This window comes from Macrosteles quadrilineatus, unplaced genomic scaffold, assembly GCF_028750875.1.
Source record: "Macrosteles quadrilineatus isolate MER2022 unplaced genomic scaffold, UCM_ALF_1.0 Scaffold_1__1_contigs__length_201487025, whole genome shotgun sequence".
In the NCBI taxonomy this organism is placed as follows: domain Eukaryota; kingdom Metazoa; phylum Arthropoda; class Insecta; order Hemiptera; family Cicadellidae; genus Macrosteles; species Macrosteles quadrilineatus.
Window position 1 is genome coordinate 140,972,477 of NW_026542594.1, and position 16,616 is coordinate 140,989,092.

A 16,616-nucleotide genomic window follows, 5' to 3' on the forward strand; every position below is an offset into this window, starting at 1 on the left:
GGGGATCTATCGCTCTTGTTATCTCTGGTTCCCAGCAATGGGTTGGCCTCGATCGGGTAGTGGTGTAAATAGGTGGTGGCCCCCCTCCTCCTGGCTATGATGGCGGGTTTCGGCCTGTCAGGGATTAGATAGGTCCCGAGTGTTGCTTGCACTAAATGCGTCAGGGCATTCCACTATGGTCCTTCTGGGTTTTGTACCTGGGGGAACCCAGGTGGAGTGGACGCTTGACCAAGTAGTCGGTATCTCTGGTTAGGATTGAGGGGCAACCCTCTTTCCGATGGGAGTACCATTTGGCAGCCGATGAGCCTGATGGCCTTAAGCCATTCACTCATGGTGTCGTAAAGGTCAGTGCGCAAGTTCTGGCTGGCATCATGGGTCCCGGGTTATGTAATATGTACCGGGCGACCGTCTGAGAGTTTCGGCTCTTTGGACAAACACTAAGTCTAAGTCTAAGTAAGGGTCCCAGGAAGAAGTTTGACGATTCCCCGATCCCTGGATTGTGGAGAAGACACCGGATGGTAAATGGACATTGCTTTATCGGCCCCAAGCAGAGAAGAGTCACCTTAACCTTCCATTTCATGAAATCCGTCAAATATTTAGAGTCCCGAATCCCACTTTTAATTATAAAATACGACATACCACATCTATGCTTTTTTACTGACAAAAAATGTATTCACCTTATCTGGAACTTATCTGGAAAATAAGATTGTATCGTTAATGGACAACCAGATAGAACATTAAAGTCTCATGGGTATAAGCCCCAGACCACCTTATCTGCAAGGAAAAAACCCTTATTATTATCAGTTACTTTAAACTCGACGTTCTGTACCCACGGGCACATCTACTTCCACATTATGCACAGGGTAGGGGAGGATCTGGGGGAGGGGAGGATAGCAGAGTCGCTCGTGGGTACAGAACGTCGAGTATTGGATAGTTGTCGGCTGTCACTGGGACTGGGTTAGCGGTTAGCTTTCTGCTTTCTTGTAATTGGCTTATTTGATTATTCTGTGTTAAAACGTAGATTTGATATTAGGCCTTAGGCCTATGATTGATACCTGCAACAATTTATTAAACCTATACGAGACCCGCTCTTTATGAACAAGGTTTTAATTTAACGTTGTCATGAAAACCTTCGATAATATTGAGGTAAGCTATGCGGTGATAACGCCTTGAAAGGTTATCTTTAATCTTTTGGATTCTAAGAACATGTAAATTCAAATATTATTAAAATTACCTACGAAGTAGGCCTACATACACTTTAAGCTTTGAAAACTTAAATATAACTTTGTAAATTCATTGACTAGCCTATACTGTAATTTGTTAATTATAATTTGTAATTATACCGTAATCTACTACTACTACGGTAATAGCTTATTCCCTATATGGGAAATTCGCTAAAACAAACCAATATACACAAGTTATGTATACGCACAAAAAAAAACTTTTCCAAACGCAATATTGCAACAAACCCACATTTATATAATCCATATGATTAAAACCTGACAACATGCCTTTCTTTTTAAATTTTGGTGTTTGTTGAGAAAAAGATTTATAAATTTTGTGAGGGCTTTAACATGTACTAGTTGCTCTGCCCGTGCTTCGCTACGGGGTGAGAATGCAGAACAGAATAATTCGGTTTTACTTTAAGATACTATATTATACTAAGAGAAATAGTTACACCACACTTACCAGGAAACATATAGGCAAAGACTCAATCATGCTTATTGATTATTTAAATTAAGATATCTTAATGATTAAAGATATCTTAAATTATAATCTTTGACTGGCTGGGTAGCTGAGTGGTTATAGTGCTCGCCTAGTAATCAAAAGGTCGCCGGTTCGATCCTGAGAAAAGTTAGTAGCTTTTTGATGGTTCGAAACTGGACCCAGCTGTTCCTGATCATTGGGCTTTAAATAAATGATCCTGACTAATGAAACCGCTGATCTTAGTCAGTAACAAAGCTACACAGGTCATCACACACCATTCTACACTCATCCTTCACTCATATTTGGGTTAAAATACGCACCTAGGTGGCGTCCCCATCTCAATAATTGATTGATTGATTGAATCTAGTTCTCATAGCCTATTGCCTGCTACTCGATTATGTTGAAAGCATTAAGATTAACTACCAGACATACCTATTAAAGTGTCCCAAGATGAATCACTCACAGAAAGTGTTGTTTTTTTGTTTTTATCTAGGGTATTAATTGTTGCATTGTTATCCTTTGTTGTTAGTAAGAAATCAAACTGTTTTGTTAATTTTTTTTCAATGACTCAAGTTTTTGTTTTGGATCCACATGTCACTTATAACGGCTGAACTTTCTGTCCTACACTCATTCGAATGAATCAATATAATTTATCGATTATTTCATTCGATAGGCCAGAACTTAACTTATATCAAGTTTAGTTAAGTTAACCTAGCCTAAACAACCAAATGAAATAATGGATATGTAGAATAATCTATATATCGATATTTTTCATTCGAATGAGTGTAGGACAGATTTTACTAAAGTGCAACCCTCATATAACTCTAACGTTCTAAAAACGATTTGTCTTCCACCTGTAAAGGAGGACTATCAGAATCATCTATGGTCTCTCCTACAAACACACTTGTAGAGGTGTGTTTAAATCATTATTAATTTTAAAACACTTTAACCGAAACACTGGACCTGAGGGAAAATTGATTTTTCTGTAGTGGCAAAACTGCTGGAAGAGCGTGCCCCTACCCCTCAGTACCTACCTTTGCCCCCTCCTACTCTTCTCCCTACCCCACTCATCAGCGCCATTCACCAATCAGCGGTCATTGAGTGAACATCTCCATTTTTAAAATGTGGTGGTCTCTAGTGCCGGACCTTTCGAGCTCAACGTATATCGCGCTTCCGGTTTCAAGTACCGGATGTTTCGATTAGTGGATTGTTGATCTGTTGTATAATTTTTTAATCCCTTATAATTTATTACGGTACTTTACTGTTTTTTATGCGGGAAAATTTAAGCGATGGAAAGACAATCAACCTATAAGAGTGTCAATGTTCATGACTATGACTTAGACACTCGCATCAATAGAATGCTTTATAACAAAGTGTCCAAAAATGAAAGCTCATGTGAAGAAATAGACGATTCTGACAAGGACCCAGCCTTTGTTCTACCAAGTGATCATGAAAGTAGTAGGCCTAGTAGTGAAGATGCAGTAGTTGAAGATGCCGCCCTTCTTGATCTCAAGCTATGGAAACTGATGAAAACGTTCCACAAGCACCTGCACTGCCTGATTTATGTTTACAGACGGTTGAGGAAAAAGGAGTTTGGGCCTCCCTACTGGTTGATAACTAAACCAAGACAACAAAATGTGCGGACACTTGCACGAAACATCATCAGGGGACATCTCTACCAGGCTTAAAAGGACCAGCTCCAGTGTTTGGAAACAAACCTGCAAAAACTCAGGCATGGAATTTGTTATTTGATGAAAGTATGCTCAACTCAGATGTAAGTTTTACAAATCAAAAACTTGCAGCAGTAAGATCTACTTTAGAGGCAACAACAAGTAAGTCAAATTACCGTGCTACAGATAGTGTAGAAATGAATGCCTTCCTTGGCATTGCCTACTTGCTAGCATCCTGTAAAACAACCATGAGGATATGACTTCACTATTCTCAAAAGAGCACACCACAAACAATCAAATAAGGCAGCAGCAGTGAGTGAGATTTTTGAAAAGTTCATTGAGAACTGTCAGAAAGTAAATTGTTTGAGTGAATACTTGACAATCGATGAAATGTTGATTCCCTTCTGTGGAAGGTGTGCCTTCAAGGTGTACATGCCAAAAAAGCCAAACAGATATGAAATCAATGTCCAGTGTTATTGTGATTCTAGAACGTCATATTTGTACAATGCCTACATTTACACAGGAAAAGACTCAGACGGCATTGGTCTTACTCCTACAGAGTTGCAGCTGCAAAAGCCAACTCAAGCAGTCGCTTGTCTTTGCAAACCCGTGGAACACACTAACAGGAATGTGACCTGCGACAACTGTATTGCATCTATTGAGTCGTTGATGTGTTGGCAAAAAAAAAAAGGGTTTTACCATGGTTGGCACCTTATGGAAGGATAAACTTGTGATTCTCAAGGAGCTTTTAGCAAGCCGTGAGCGACCGGTGGGATCATCTTACTTCGCCTTAAACAACAACCTAACTTTGGAATCAAGAATTTTTATTCATCGTAAAGCGCTATGTACCTACATAACATGCAATGGATGAACGTCATTAAACTAACAGTAGCCTAAGGTTTACAGGCAATATAAGAGCAAACTTAATATAAACAAGTGCAGTGTATACATGCAAAGTATCACAGTCATCTTAAAATAAAATACTGTAGGTTATAAAAACATGCAAAGACTAGAGCAAACATGAAAACCGGTGCACTGTGTATACAATACATGCTGTGTGTTTTGTAATAAATTAGTAAAAACATAGCAGGGGCAAGAAAAGATAAAATTTAAAATACAATACTTACAAACAGACATATAAACACTTATAAAAGAACTCAGCCTTTGGCTATATCACAGACAGACAGAATTTAAAATTGAATATCAACATCAGGTAATTCAAAGAATTTGGTATCATATGTTCCAAAAAAAAAAAAACCGGTCGGTCGTGCTGATCTCATTTATGCAAGAAGTATAGGAAATAGATGAGGAAAAGAAGAAGCCTGAGGTAATCAATTTTTATAATAGGACAAAGTGTGTTGTAGACCTGTTGGACATGAACTGTGCCATCTATGGATCAAACAGGCGGACCCGACGATGGCCTATGGCAGTAATCTATCGACTCCTAAACGTTTGCAGTGTGAACTCATTTATATTGTAACTTTGCTACAGAGACTCACCAATTATTACAAGGTTCAAGTTCCTGAAAGAACTGGCTCAGGAACTTATTGAGCCCCATATGAAGCGCCACCTTCGCGCTGTAAGAGGAGAAAAGATGCTTGGGGGAGAAGATCCACAAGTAACACGCAACGGAGTGCCTGATGACAAGACGCCGAAGAGAAAAACGTGCAGCAAGTACCCATCGGCAAAGGAGAGAAAGACTCTGCTGCATCCGGTGCACAAAACCAATATGTCTGGAATGTAGCTGCAAAGTGTGAATAGACTCCAGATTGTATGTAAAAGAGTTCAGGCAAGTACATTCTTATGATTTATTTTATGTTGTACGTTTTATGTTGTGTTATGTTTTGTGATTTGTAGGCAGTTGTTTATGTAATAGGTAGCTTTTTTTTTAATGAGCAGTAAAGTGTGCATAGACTATAACGGTATGTAAAATACAAGTTCAGACAAGTAGATTTTATGATTTGTTTGATGTTTTATGTTTCATGTATGTTGTATGTTTTATGTTGTGTTATGTTTTGTGATTTGTAGGCAGTTGTTTATGTAATAGCTTTCTTTTTTCAAAAAAAGCTGTAAAGTGTGCATAGAGTGTGACTGTATGTAAAAGACAAGTTCAGACAAGATGAATTTTATGATTTGTTTTATGTCTCCAGTATATTGTATGTTTTATGTTTATTTTAGATTTCATTACACTTTTTGTAAATTGATATTACTTCTTATAATACATAAATTTTATACTAAAATGTTTGTTTTACTTTCCTTAAACCCGCATATACTAAAAAAATACTAAATCTAAGATTTTACATTAAATTCGCTGATGACAAATCGTCCGGTCTCTAAGACCAGTGTCAACATTTCCCTGTAGGCCTAATAAGTTATTCTGAAAGCCCTCACTTTTCTAAAGTCAAAAGTAATCTATTTTCACACTGTAATTACCCAGTCATATCTGCTTTGTTATTTAACTCCAATCTGAGAATACCAGCACATTCAACTAAGTTGCCTTCTTTGAAATACATCTCACTTAACTTAATGTCATCAAACTTTTCAATGTTCTTCCTCATAAAATCCAGTCCACATATCAGACCTGGTATGCTTCAAAAGGCAGGGCCACTTAAAAGACAGTTTTTGCAGGTTAAGGCTATAAAGTGTCCATTCATTTCTTGCTGACGAACAGATTCTATAAATTTAAATTTACACAACCCTCTTCACTGAATATTTTCTGGTTTTCCAGGGGTTCAGACCTGTACCCCTTGCACTGAAGTCCAAGGCACTATGTTAACCACTAGGATAGCTATTAGGTTTAAGTTTTGTGGTGTTTAAGCTACGTTGTTGGCGATTATGGTTGATTGATTGACTGTTACGACCAAACAGTTCGTGTAGGAAACGACAACTGAATCACATCCCTTTATCTAACCAGACGAGACAATTTACCGCTAATCGCAGGTCCAAAGAGCCAGCTTTGATGATTATTAATATTAACTGAACCATTTTAACTAACTTACAGAAAAACTATTGTCTTTGAATATATGCATTAATTATTAATCAGACAACTAGACACAAAGTTAACTAAGATTTGAGCAAATATTGAGATTGAAAAGTGACACTACAAATTAAGATAACCATTTTTGACTACAGATCTGAAAAGAACAATTGTGGAATCTAGCTGTACCTACGGGCTTCACCCCGTTTGACTTCACAAGTATTAATAAAACCATCGATTCGTTAAGTTAAGCTGAAATAAACAAAACAGTATACAGTAATACAAACAAATAAACTTTAACTGCAGGAGTCACCAGGTTATTTGACAAATTCTATGGCGTGCCAATTAGTTCCTTCAGTGATTACAAATGCCTATTAAGGAGACTCTGGTGAAAGAGGCTTTGTTTTAAAATCACTTTGTGCGAGGACACTTGTTTGCACCGTATTAAGTAGTTTGATGGCAAACCATCGATAAGAGTTTATTGTGTGACTAGGCTGATTGTGAGGTAGATCTATGTCACACGCTTTATGAGTCCCATAGTTATGTTGCATGCTTCTAGCTGAGAAAATTGTCGTGTTGTGTTTCTAGATTAGTAAGGTGTTAAATACGTCTTGGCTGTTAGACAATTAGAATAATTAGCTCTTTGAAAATAGGATGAGAGCGGTCAGTTATAGGCCTAGTGTGTCTTAAAGTCTTCTTCTGTAGCAGCAGCTTCACTGGGCTGCACGGCTATGTTCACACTTTGCCAAACAAGAAGATAAAGTCAGAATAGTTGTATAATAAACGTAGAGTGTATTGTAGTAAGTCTTGTGAATCGTTTTTGAGTCTTCAATCATTATAAGTTTAAAGAAATTGTATCGATAGTTATTAAACTCAGCAGCCTTACATATTTGCTTGCAGTTGCCTTTTGGCCCACCTCCTGTACTTCCAGATGTAACAAAACAACTAGAAGATTATTTATTGAATCCAGAACGTTTACCGATCCATGACTATAAAGAATCACAGGTGTTCTGGCCAAGGAAGCCCAATCCATCAGCATTATACTTCGCTGAACTATGCCCACCGGCAACAACACTCAAAGTAAGTAGGCACTAGTTATAGGTATAATACCCCCGCCGCAGCAAACCTGCAGACTAAGCGAATTTCAACTTGTCTGATTATATTTCTGCTAAAATATTTCCATAAATAAGACATAGGTTATGTATTCCCTATTTAAATAACATTAGATTTAACGAGTGCTTAGGTTTGCTGCTACGGGGAAGGTAAAAAGTGTTTTTGGACCATACGTCAATAGTATAGGATGAAATAAATAAATTTGCATAATGTTATCAATATATATCCATAAACAAGTAAAGTACAACAATTTTCATTTTCTCCATAAGAATAACATTGGAATGTTAAATTACACTATTTTTGAATTTTCTCCGTGACAGTTAGGCATACAACAGCGCTTCAATATACTAAATTATTTCTTTTTTTAAGCTCTACAAAACGGTTTAGAAAGAAATTGCAAATTTTTTTGTTTTTAGGGTCAAAAATGGGAAAAACCCATTTTTACCCCATAAAACCCCCCATAAACCCCTGTTCCCATGGTCCGATTATGCTAGATCACGAACTCGTTCGAATAAATATAGGTTTACACGTTTGTACCAAATTTCATCAAAATCGGATCATTTTTGCTTGAGTTATCGCGCTAACGGACATATATATATATATATATATCTATATAAATAAAATTACAGTTTTGTCTGTACATTGCTTAGAATCATGCAGTTTTTGGTTATTTTTACGTTTCATAGCCTAAGAAAGCCGAAACGAGTCTTATCTCAATTTCTGTCTGTATGTCTGTCTGTCTGTTTGTCCATTCTGTGACTTCGTCTGTAACGCCAAAATGTCATTTTACGCGGCCTACTCCTTGAAAACTAGAGTAAAGATCAAGATTCCAATTATTTTTCTGTATTCACTGGATTGGCGAGAGTGTCTTTGGCTATTAAAATATGGCCTAACTACTTTTGAAAAAATATAACAAACAATCAAAAACCCAATTTTGTTAGATTTTTGTCAAATTTTCCCCCAATGTTTACTATTACATTTTATGAAATAACGATCTGCTGTTTGGATTAGTTCTCATTTCTAGCTGTCACTGATATGTTTACATTAAATACTGTTTACAAATACCGCAACCATTTCCGATAAAGTTTTGTTAGCACATCCAAACCAAGTTAGATTAAAACCGTTGTGCCTTACTTAACCGGTTTAATTAATCGCAAGTGCAACGATTGTTCTTAAGTTTTTATAACCGGGGAAAATACTGAGAATCAGTGTTGTGAATCAGTGCTGGGAAACTTACATTTTTTTAATCATCGTCACCAATAGTTTAAAAAAAGGTTTCCATTCAATGACGGCGTAACAAAGACAGTTGTGTAAAGTGCAAAGTAAAAAATCAACTGCAGTGGGTGATCGTGGATGTTGCTGTTATCTTGGAAGTTCTTTCTAATTTCACTGTGATCGTAACATATGTTTAACTTACAGATGTAGCTAAAATCGCAACTAGCTTTTTCCAATGTGTCACTTTCGGTTTCTACTTACTTACATTTCGACAACGACATCGGTACTTTTTCTACTTAGGAAGTAAAACTACAAACGTCCAAAACCCCAGATTTGTGCGTTTTTTGTCACATTTCCTCCGAATGATTGCTAGATATGTGTACCGATTATAGTTTAGAGATTACGTAATCTTTTAAAAAAGAAACCTTTGTTTGGATAAAGGTGGTTTCTTCAAACTGTCATTATATGTTAACATTAAAAGTTGCTTACAAATAAATGGGAAATAACTATAATTTTCGAAAACTTAAAAAATTTAAAACCAAGGGAGATTAATAGCTTCGGTATTGCACCACATCAAGTGAATGTTTTTTTTAGCAAACCATATATAATAATATAATAGTGAGTTTTTAAAGCTTTACGTCGTTAACGTTACATGTTTTGTGGCCTGTGTATTTATTTATTTATATATTTTCCAACGAATTACCACCTATAATACAGTTTTATTAGAAGGACAGTTTGAATTGGTCGTAATCGTAAGTACTATAGTTCTTTTCTTAAATGTAAACGTTGGTTTTTGGTACTGCTACTTTTCCTTAGAACTGGTGGTAGCAGCAAGAATAATATTTACGTACAAACACATCACTATTTACAACTATAGTTATCGTTAGTGCTGTACCTTATTTCTTATTAAATTTAATTGATGTCTTACTGTATATAATTTTATTGCGTTTTCTGTCTGGACTCCAAAATGTTACTTTATGCTATGAAAATGATAATACATTAGTGAACGATTTATTTAGCAAACCATCATGAATTTTTAAAGCTTGGCGTTGTTAACGTATAAATGTTTTGTGGGCTGTGTATTTATTTAATTATTTATATATTTGCCAACGGATTTACACCAATTTTACAGTTTGATTAGGCCTAAAAACGGTTATTATAAAATTTGATGACACTATCATAACTTTCAAATAATTGTAATTTGCTTTGGTTAAAGTGTAGTAAATCCCCTAATTCATTTCTGTATTTGTGTGTGTAAGCCTGTTGGTAACGCATTAATCTCCTTATTACTCAGTGTTTCGTGAAAAAAGAGCACCTTTGTTAATGCAAATTTCAACCCGAATAAAGTGTGCAGTAGTGAGGTTGAGGTAGTATTTTTACTACTTTTAACCAGTGTGAAAAGTAACTTTCAATTACAGGCCTCCGTAAGTTAAGGGCTATGCCTCATAGATCTATAAAGCAGTTCCTTTTATCATTAGATATAAAATATGGACTAACATGATCGGTTGACACTTAATTGCGAAGCATTCGTTTTGGCTATGAAACTGTCAGATATTGTGTTTGCGAAGGTTTATTATGTATTCCTATACAGTAATAGTTTAACCAGCATATCTGGAAAAATGCACACTAAATATGCAAACCAACTCCTGTTCTGAATATAAGGTTTCAACCTACTACGGGCAAACAGCTAGTATATATATATATGAATTTGAAGGGATGGTGTTTTTGGCCTCTAGGGACCTCAAAACGAAAAAAAAATCGGTGCCGCGTCCAGGTTTTACCATGAGTAGCCTACTACGGTAATAGCTTATTCCATATATGGGAAATTCGCTAAAACAACATGCTACATCAATAATCAACTAGGTAGGCTATCAACTATAGAATAAAACTATTATTCATTCCCACAGAGTCACGAGCCTTAAGTTTGCGTTTGAGTTAAGAAATGTGTATAAGTTACAAAATGAATAGGTAATGCTTTAGTAGTTCCTTTTTAAAAATAATTGGCTGTAACCATTATTGTAGTACATTACCGTACCGTACTCAAAAACTAATCAAAATGTTGTATTTAATCTTTTACCCTCCAAAAACTGTTTGATATTTTTTCATCAAAATCCATTTTTCAATGAACAGTAAATCATTGTTCTTAGTTAGTTGGCCCGGATCCCTTACAGCATGGGCTCTGTCCTCTCTTGCAGGTACTGAACAACGTCACTGAAAACACTTTTTAAGTGTAAGTTAGCTACTACAGTTTTCATTTTTAAATGTCAATATTTCATAAATAGTTTTTCTTTGTGAATTATTTGAATAAGCCTAAAATTCTGTGTTATTTCTTGAGTTTTGAATATAAGTTTCTTATCATTTCACAGTCTATAACTAGGCCTAATGTATCTTTGTAATTGTCCAAAGGTTATACGAGACCCAAACAGTGGTGAAATTCTGGATATTTGTGAAGTGGAGAATTTAGATTCAAAGCAAAAAAAAATCTCTCGAGAGGACATTGATGATGATTCTGAACTAGATGAATTGTTGAAAGTTCCCACGCTTACAGATTTTGATTTTGAAAGCAGTAGGTATTCTAATATTTTTTGGGTGCATTATAGGCTAGTCGTCACAGTAGTGTTGCATGAAGTGTATGGTCTTTGTTCATACCTATAGTGTTTTATGATATTTTGCTACTGTGATAAAGAAATACTTAAATTTTAAAATAATCACTTACTATTTCATATTGCTTATTAAAATGAGAAACAACACCCTCTTTAAAAATAGGCTATGTTTAGACACTATTTTTAATTTGTACTTTTATAAATCTGCTGTTTGATATTTTATGAATGAGAATGACAGTTATGACTTTAGATTATCACATTTTGTTAGACATAAAATCATCACATTTCACGTAACCCTCCTTGTAATATTACTTTGGATACATATAGCATGTTTCAGTTATCCTCTTCTGACCCCAATCCAACACCTAACATGTAATTTTTATTTTGAAACATTTCCTGAGTGGTTACATCTATATCATTATTAGGAATACAGTTCACAGTAGTAAGTTACGTAAGTAAGTAAGGGTTTTAATAGTGAAAACCCAACCCCAGTATCAATCCTGAAAAACCGAGTTGCGCACAGTACATTATGGATGCTCAAGGAGGTCCTTTTATGTAGAGGATTATGGATGAAGATCAAATCATTGGTGGAATTGAAAATAATTAATATATAATTGAAGCTTGCAGCAAATATTTCATACTTGACACCCTTAAAGACTCATATTTATGAGGCCCTAAAATAGGAAAACAATATTTATGTTCCTGCCTAATTTTTTATAAAATAATCCAGACATCTCAGGATTGACGGCCGGGTCCATCTAATGTATTCTCTTACTTTTATTTGGTCACTGTCTTTTCAGATTTTCTTACAATTCCACCTGGATTCACACAAGGATTGGAATTTGCCGAGGATGGCTGTACCCCGATTAGCAGAACTTCTCATGTCAATGATGAAACTCTTCCTGTGGTTGACCTGGTTCAAGAGAAAAGTGTCGTAGAAGAGAAGAACGTAGTTAATTTAATAAATTTATTGAATCAAGAGCAGGACATTCTTGGCCTGTGGAAAGAGCCAGCCAAGGAGCCAGAGCACATCAACAATAAAGCTCCCACTATTGAGCTGAGGATATCACAGAATGATGAAGAGGAGGAAGGTGTGATTCCAAAGGTATCAATTTGTTTTTCTACTATATTTTAAATAATTTCTGTATTAGGAGGTTACTAGTGGCTTGTAGGGGCAATAGCCCCTATATATACAGTATATGTAATATATTCTAATAATTATTTTGTACAAATTATTTGTCTCATGGGTTACCGTACCCTACCTTGAATTATCGTTTAAATTTTTTGTATATTATAATAATGTATAACAGTTATCACATACCTGCATAATTCATTTTTATGTCTGCTCTGTTTAGGATAAAAATTCAAAAGGACTCTTCATGTGGTGGGTTTGTAACATAAATTTTCTAATCATAATACAGCAAAAGAACATTTTCAATAATCTTCACTATTAATTAAATATATATACATTTTTTTTTAATATAGACAAATTCACTTAGAAAAACACAACACATAGAGATAATGTCATCTTCCAAATTGTAAAATACTAATTCTGTAACAAAATCTCTCTGAAAACAACATTTGTTGTGTAGTATCCATTTTGGTCCATTCCTTGGTCTTTATTTGTTTCTATTTCTATTTTAACGTCATCTGGCCGCTTTACCTGGCTAAAAGCAACATAAAGTTGACCATGGGTAAACACTGTTTTTTTTTTTTTTTTAATAAATTCCAACTTTTGGGAAGGTTTGGCCTTGCGCTTTATTTATAGTAATGGTGAAAGATAATCGCAATGGGAATTGAATCCTTTGTAAATTTAAAGGGCATATTAGGATCTGTAGATATTAGTTTTATTTTTGACATGAAAAATATGTTCCCTTTCCCTACTCCAGTAATTACTACTAACTTTACACTTTTTTCAGACATACCCAACACAACCAATCGTACTCCATTAACTAATCCAGACCCTATTTCTTATGAGCATCACTATTGAACCAACTTTTAAAACTAATTTGTGTAGTGGCATTCCAGATGGTGTAATTGAATTTATAAACTCAATTGGTATGTTCAACCTCTCTGTAGGGTCTTCTGAAACTACTTCATAATTACTGTAGTAGATTTTTAATACTTCTTCATTTAAATTATCACAATGTTCATTTAAAGGGCATACAATTATTTGATTGGAGTAGTTTTGAATATTTTCTGGATTTATTGAGTTGCCATAAACTATTGCACAATCAGAGAGAACAAAGTTATCTGGAATGTCAATTGCCGGTGTTGCCCTATTGCTCTCTAAGATTCCATTACCTAATATAAGCGTAGAAGCCAATCACAAAATGCTGTTTCATTTTCATTTGCACGCATGTTTACTTTCAAATGCACTATAGTTACATACAATACATATATTACATACTACCTTTAACACTATTAATACAACTTTTGTAGCCAATAGTAAATGATATTACCATATGCTTTAAATAAATCTAAACCACATGTTTTAAAGTAAACAAATCGGACATGACCTGGATTCCCATGCTATTTAAATGTGATTTATTTTATCCTGTAATAACCTTTTGGTGCATAAGTAAGAAAAATGAGTATTTTTCCCCAAAACTTCATGCCCAGACCTTTAAAATGAGACCCCTTCCAGCTTTCTACGGCCTCCCGTTCGCTCACAATTTCATTGTAAAATTTTGGGCTTACGGAATTAGATATATAGATAATGAGACACAAATGTTCCGTTGAAGTGGTCATTCAACATTTGGAGTTCCAAAGGCTAATGGGTCGAATCAACAGCCGAGCGGTCTAAGATGCTCTCGTAGCCAGGAGACAGCCCTGTAGATTGAGGGCTTGGTCATGAGGATTTTACCTATCAGTATCAGAGTTTGGTAGGAGAGGCCCATCTAAAATAAAATTACATGGGAATAATAAATTACCAACCAATAATAAATTAAGGAACATCTAAAATAAAATTACATTAAAATAAAATAAATATACATCAATACATCTCAAATACTTTTGTACAAAAACCCAGTATTATTAGTTTATTAGTATAGCATGTTCATCTATTTACACTTGACTCTGTACATTGTACTTTGAATTGTATATTATATCCATTGACCTGGCCTATTGTATGACATGTATACTTAATGGCAATAAACTATTTGAATTGAATTAAAATAAACGGTGGGGTCAATCCATATCAAGTGATCCAGAAATAAAATAATTGGTTGCTTGACCATTTTTAAAATAAATAATAATTTTATCCTAGATACCTCTATCAATTCTGGGTTCAAAAGTGATTTTAATTTTTTTTTATCTCTTTTGTTACTTCTACGGCGGCCATTTTTGTTTTGCGGAACACGTAAATTTTTGCTCATGTAAGGGTTTGCGTTAACTTGCACAACTCGGTAACCATGAACACTAGAGTGATGAAACAAAAAGCATTTTAATCTGGAAGAAACAGCCTAAATATTATGTTCAGTACATATTTATTGAAATGTGTATCAAAAACAGTTTTAAACCCATCTCAACATTTCACAAGAAAACGGAAAAATTTCAACTTTTGAAGGCGTATTACCATTGGAACGAATAAAATCTCAGACTTGATTTTTTTTGTGTGTGTAGCAACCCAGTAGAACTGTTTGTATTTCAAATATCAACCATGAGACTTAATTCCTTTAAAAGTTATCATTTTTCAAAAACTGAAATTTTTAAAAAAATTCAAATTTTGAGTCTCAATATCTTTGTTGGGACAAAGTTTAAAAATCTGAAATTTTTACCAAAAACCCCTCTTATGGTTGTTATACTGCTGTATGAATTTCATCTTTGAGATTTACTTTTAAGCTAAGTTACAGTATCATGAAAATCACAAAAAACCCATAAGCTCGGCCAACGTGGCTAGTACTGTAGGTAGCTTAAAGATTAATTTATAGGTGTAGGTAATTATTTTATTTAATGTAAAATTATCTTAATGTATATTTCAAAAATCCAAAACAGATTTTAACAGTTTAAGTTAACTTTGTACCCAAGTACAAATTAGGCCAATATGTACCGCTACGGTACTAAAAATAAATAAAATCCTGTTAAATTTTAAGTTTTATTCATCGTTTAACTAAAATAAAACTTAGTTAATTCTATTTATATTGAGGTCTTAAAATTTATTTTCCATTTAGATTTAATATACCGGTACCGTAACCTGTATAACACAAATCAATAAAGTGGTATTTTGAAAAAAAAAACCACTCATATTCTGTGGGAACTGATACAGTCTCCAGTACCTACAGGAAGTCGTAAATGAGTCACAAAACACAGTTTTTCTTAACAAAATAATTCATTTTTATAACAGATGAAGAAATCACTCAACACCACAACAACAAACTCCTGGACCGATTTGAGAACTGTTTAAAGATTACTGGAACAAGAAGCTTCCATTGTTTTATTCCTGTACCGGACAGTAGTAATGTTAGGTGCTTCGTAACCTCACTAGCAACTGAAAGCTGTAAAAATTACACTTCATACCAAAGACTCTATTGCATTTGTGTATGACAGTGGTGGGTGGCAGAGGTGATTGACATCAGTTATCAAAATAAAGATCCAGCAGGACCAACAACCAACCGCCTTTAAAAAAAATTAGAAAGACCAAGCTTGGGTGCCTACAAACAAAGTTTTGAGAAAATTAAATCTCTTTTAACTGACAAAAACCACTGGAAGGACAAACCCAAACTGAATGAAGAAACATCCAAACTTCCTAATTAGCATGATCAAAGTAGAACAAAAAACACTAAAAAGTAAAAAAAGTTGTATACTTTAAGAACTTGTCTTTCAAACAGCTTTTGTATGTGAAATTTCTAATATTCTTTATTAAAATGAAAGTGGTTCAATAAATTAATAAATGAGTTCAAAATATTTAGGCCTATTGAAAAAAAGGTGTAAATCTGAATGAAAATAATCTGATAAAAAGTTTTTTTTTAATTTCACATAAGACAAGAAATTTGCAAGAAAAGGCTATAGATTACTTTAAAGTAAGTTAGGTAAGTTTACATTAAATAAAATAATTACCTACACCTATAAATTAATTTTTAAGCTACCTACAGTACTAGCCGCGTTGGCCGAGCTTATGGGGTTTTTGCGATTTTCATGATACTGTAACTTAGCTTAAAAGTAAATCTCAAAGATGAAATTCATACAGCAGTATAACAACCATAAGAGGGGTTTTTGGTAAAAATTTCAGATTTTTAAACTTTGTCCCAACAAAGATATTGAGACTCAAAATTTGAATTTTTCAAAAAATTTCAGTTTTTGAAAAATGATAACTTTTAAAGGAATTAAGTC

General features: G+C 34.4%; 1 protein-coding gene across 1 annotated transcript in view; it reads left to right on the forward strand.

Moving 5' to 3' along the window:
- Nucleotides 1–968: 968 nt before the first annotated feature.
- The window catches only part of LOC128985822 (SKI2 subunit of superkiller complex protein), a 63,222-nt gene continuing 47,574 nt past the window's right edge, over nt 969–16,616 (forward strand). Inside the window, exons 1-4 of the mRNA XM_054405738.1 lie at nt 969–1,146; nt 7,255–7,434; nt 11,089–11,248; nt 12,086–12,390. Coding sequence (XP_054261713.1) covers nt 1,123–1,146; nt 7,255–7,434; nt 11,089–11,248; nt 12,086–12,390 — 669 coding nt within the window. The 5' untranslated portion in view covers nt 969–1,122. The remainder of the gene's footprint in view (nt 1,147–7,254; nt 7,435–11,088; nt 11,249–12,085; nt 12,391–16,616) is intronic.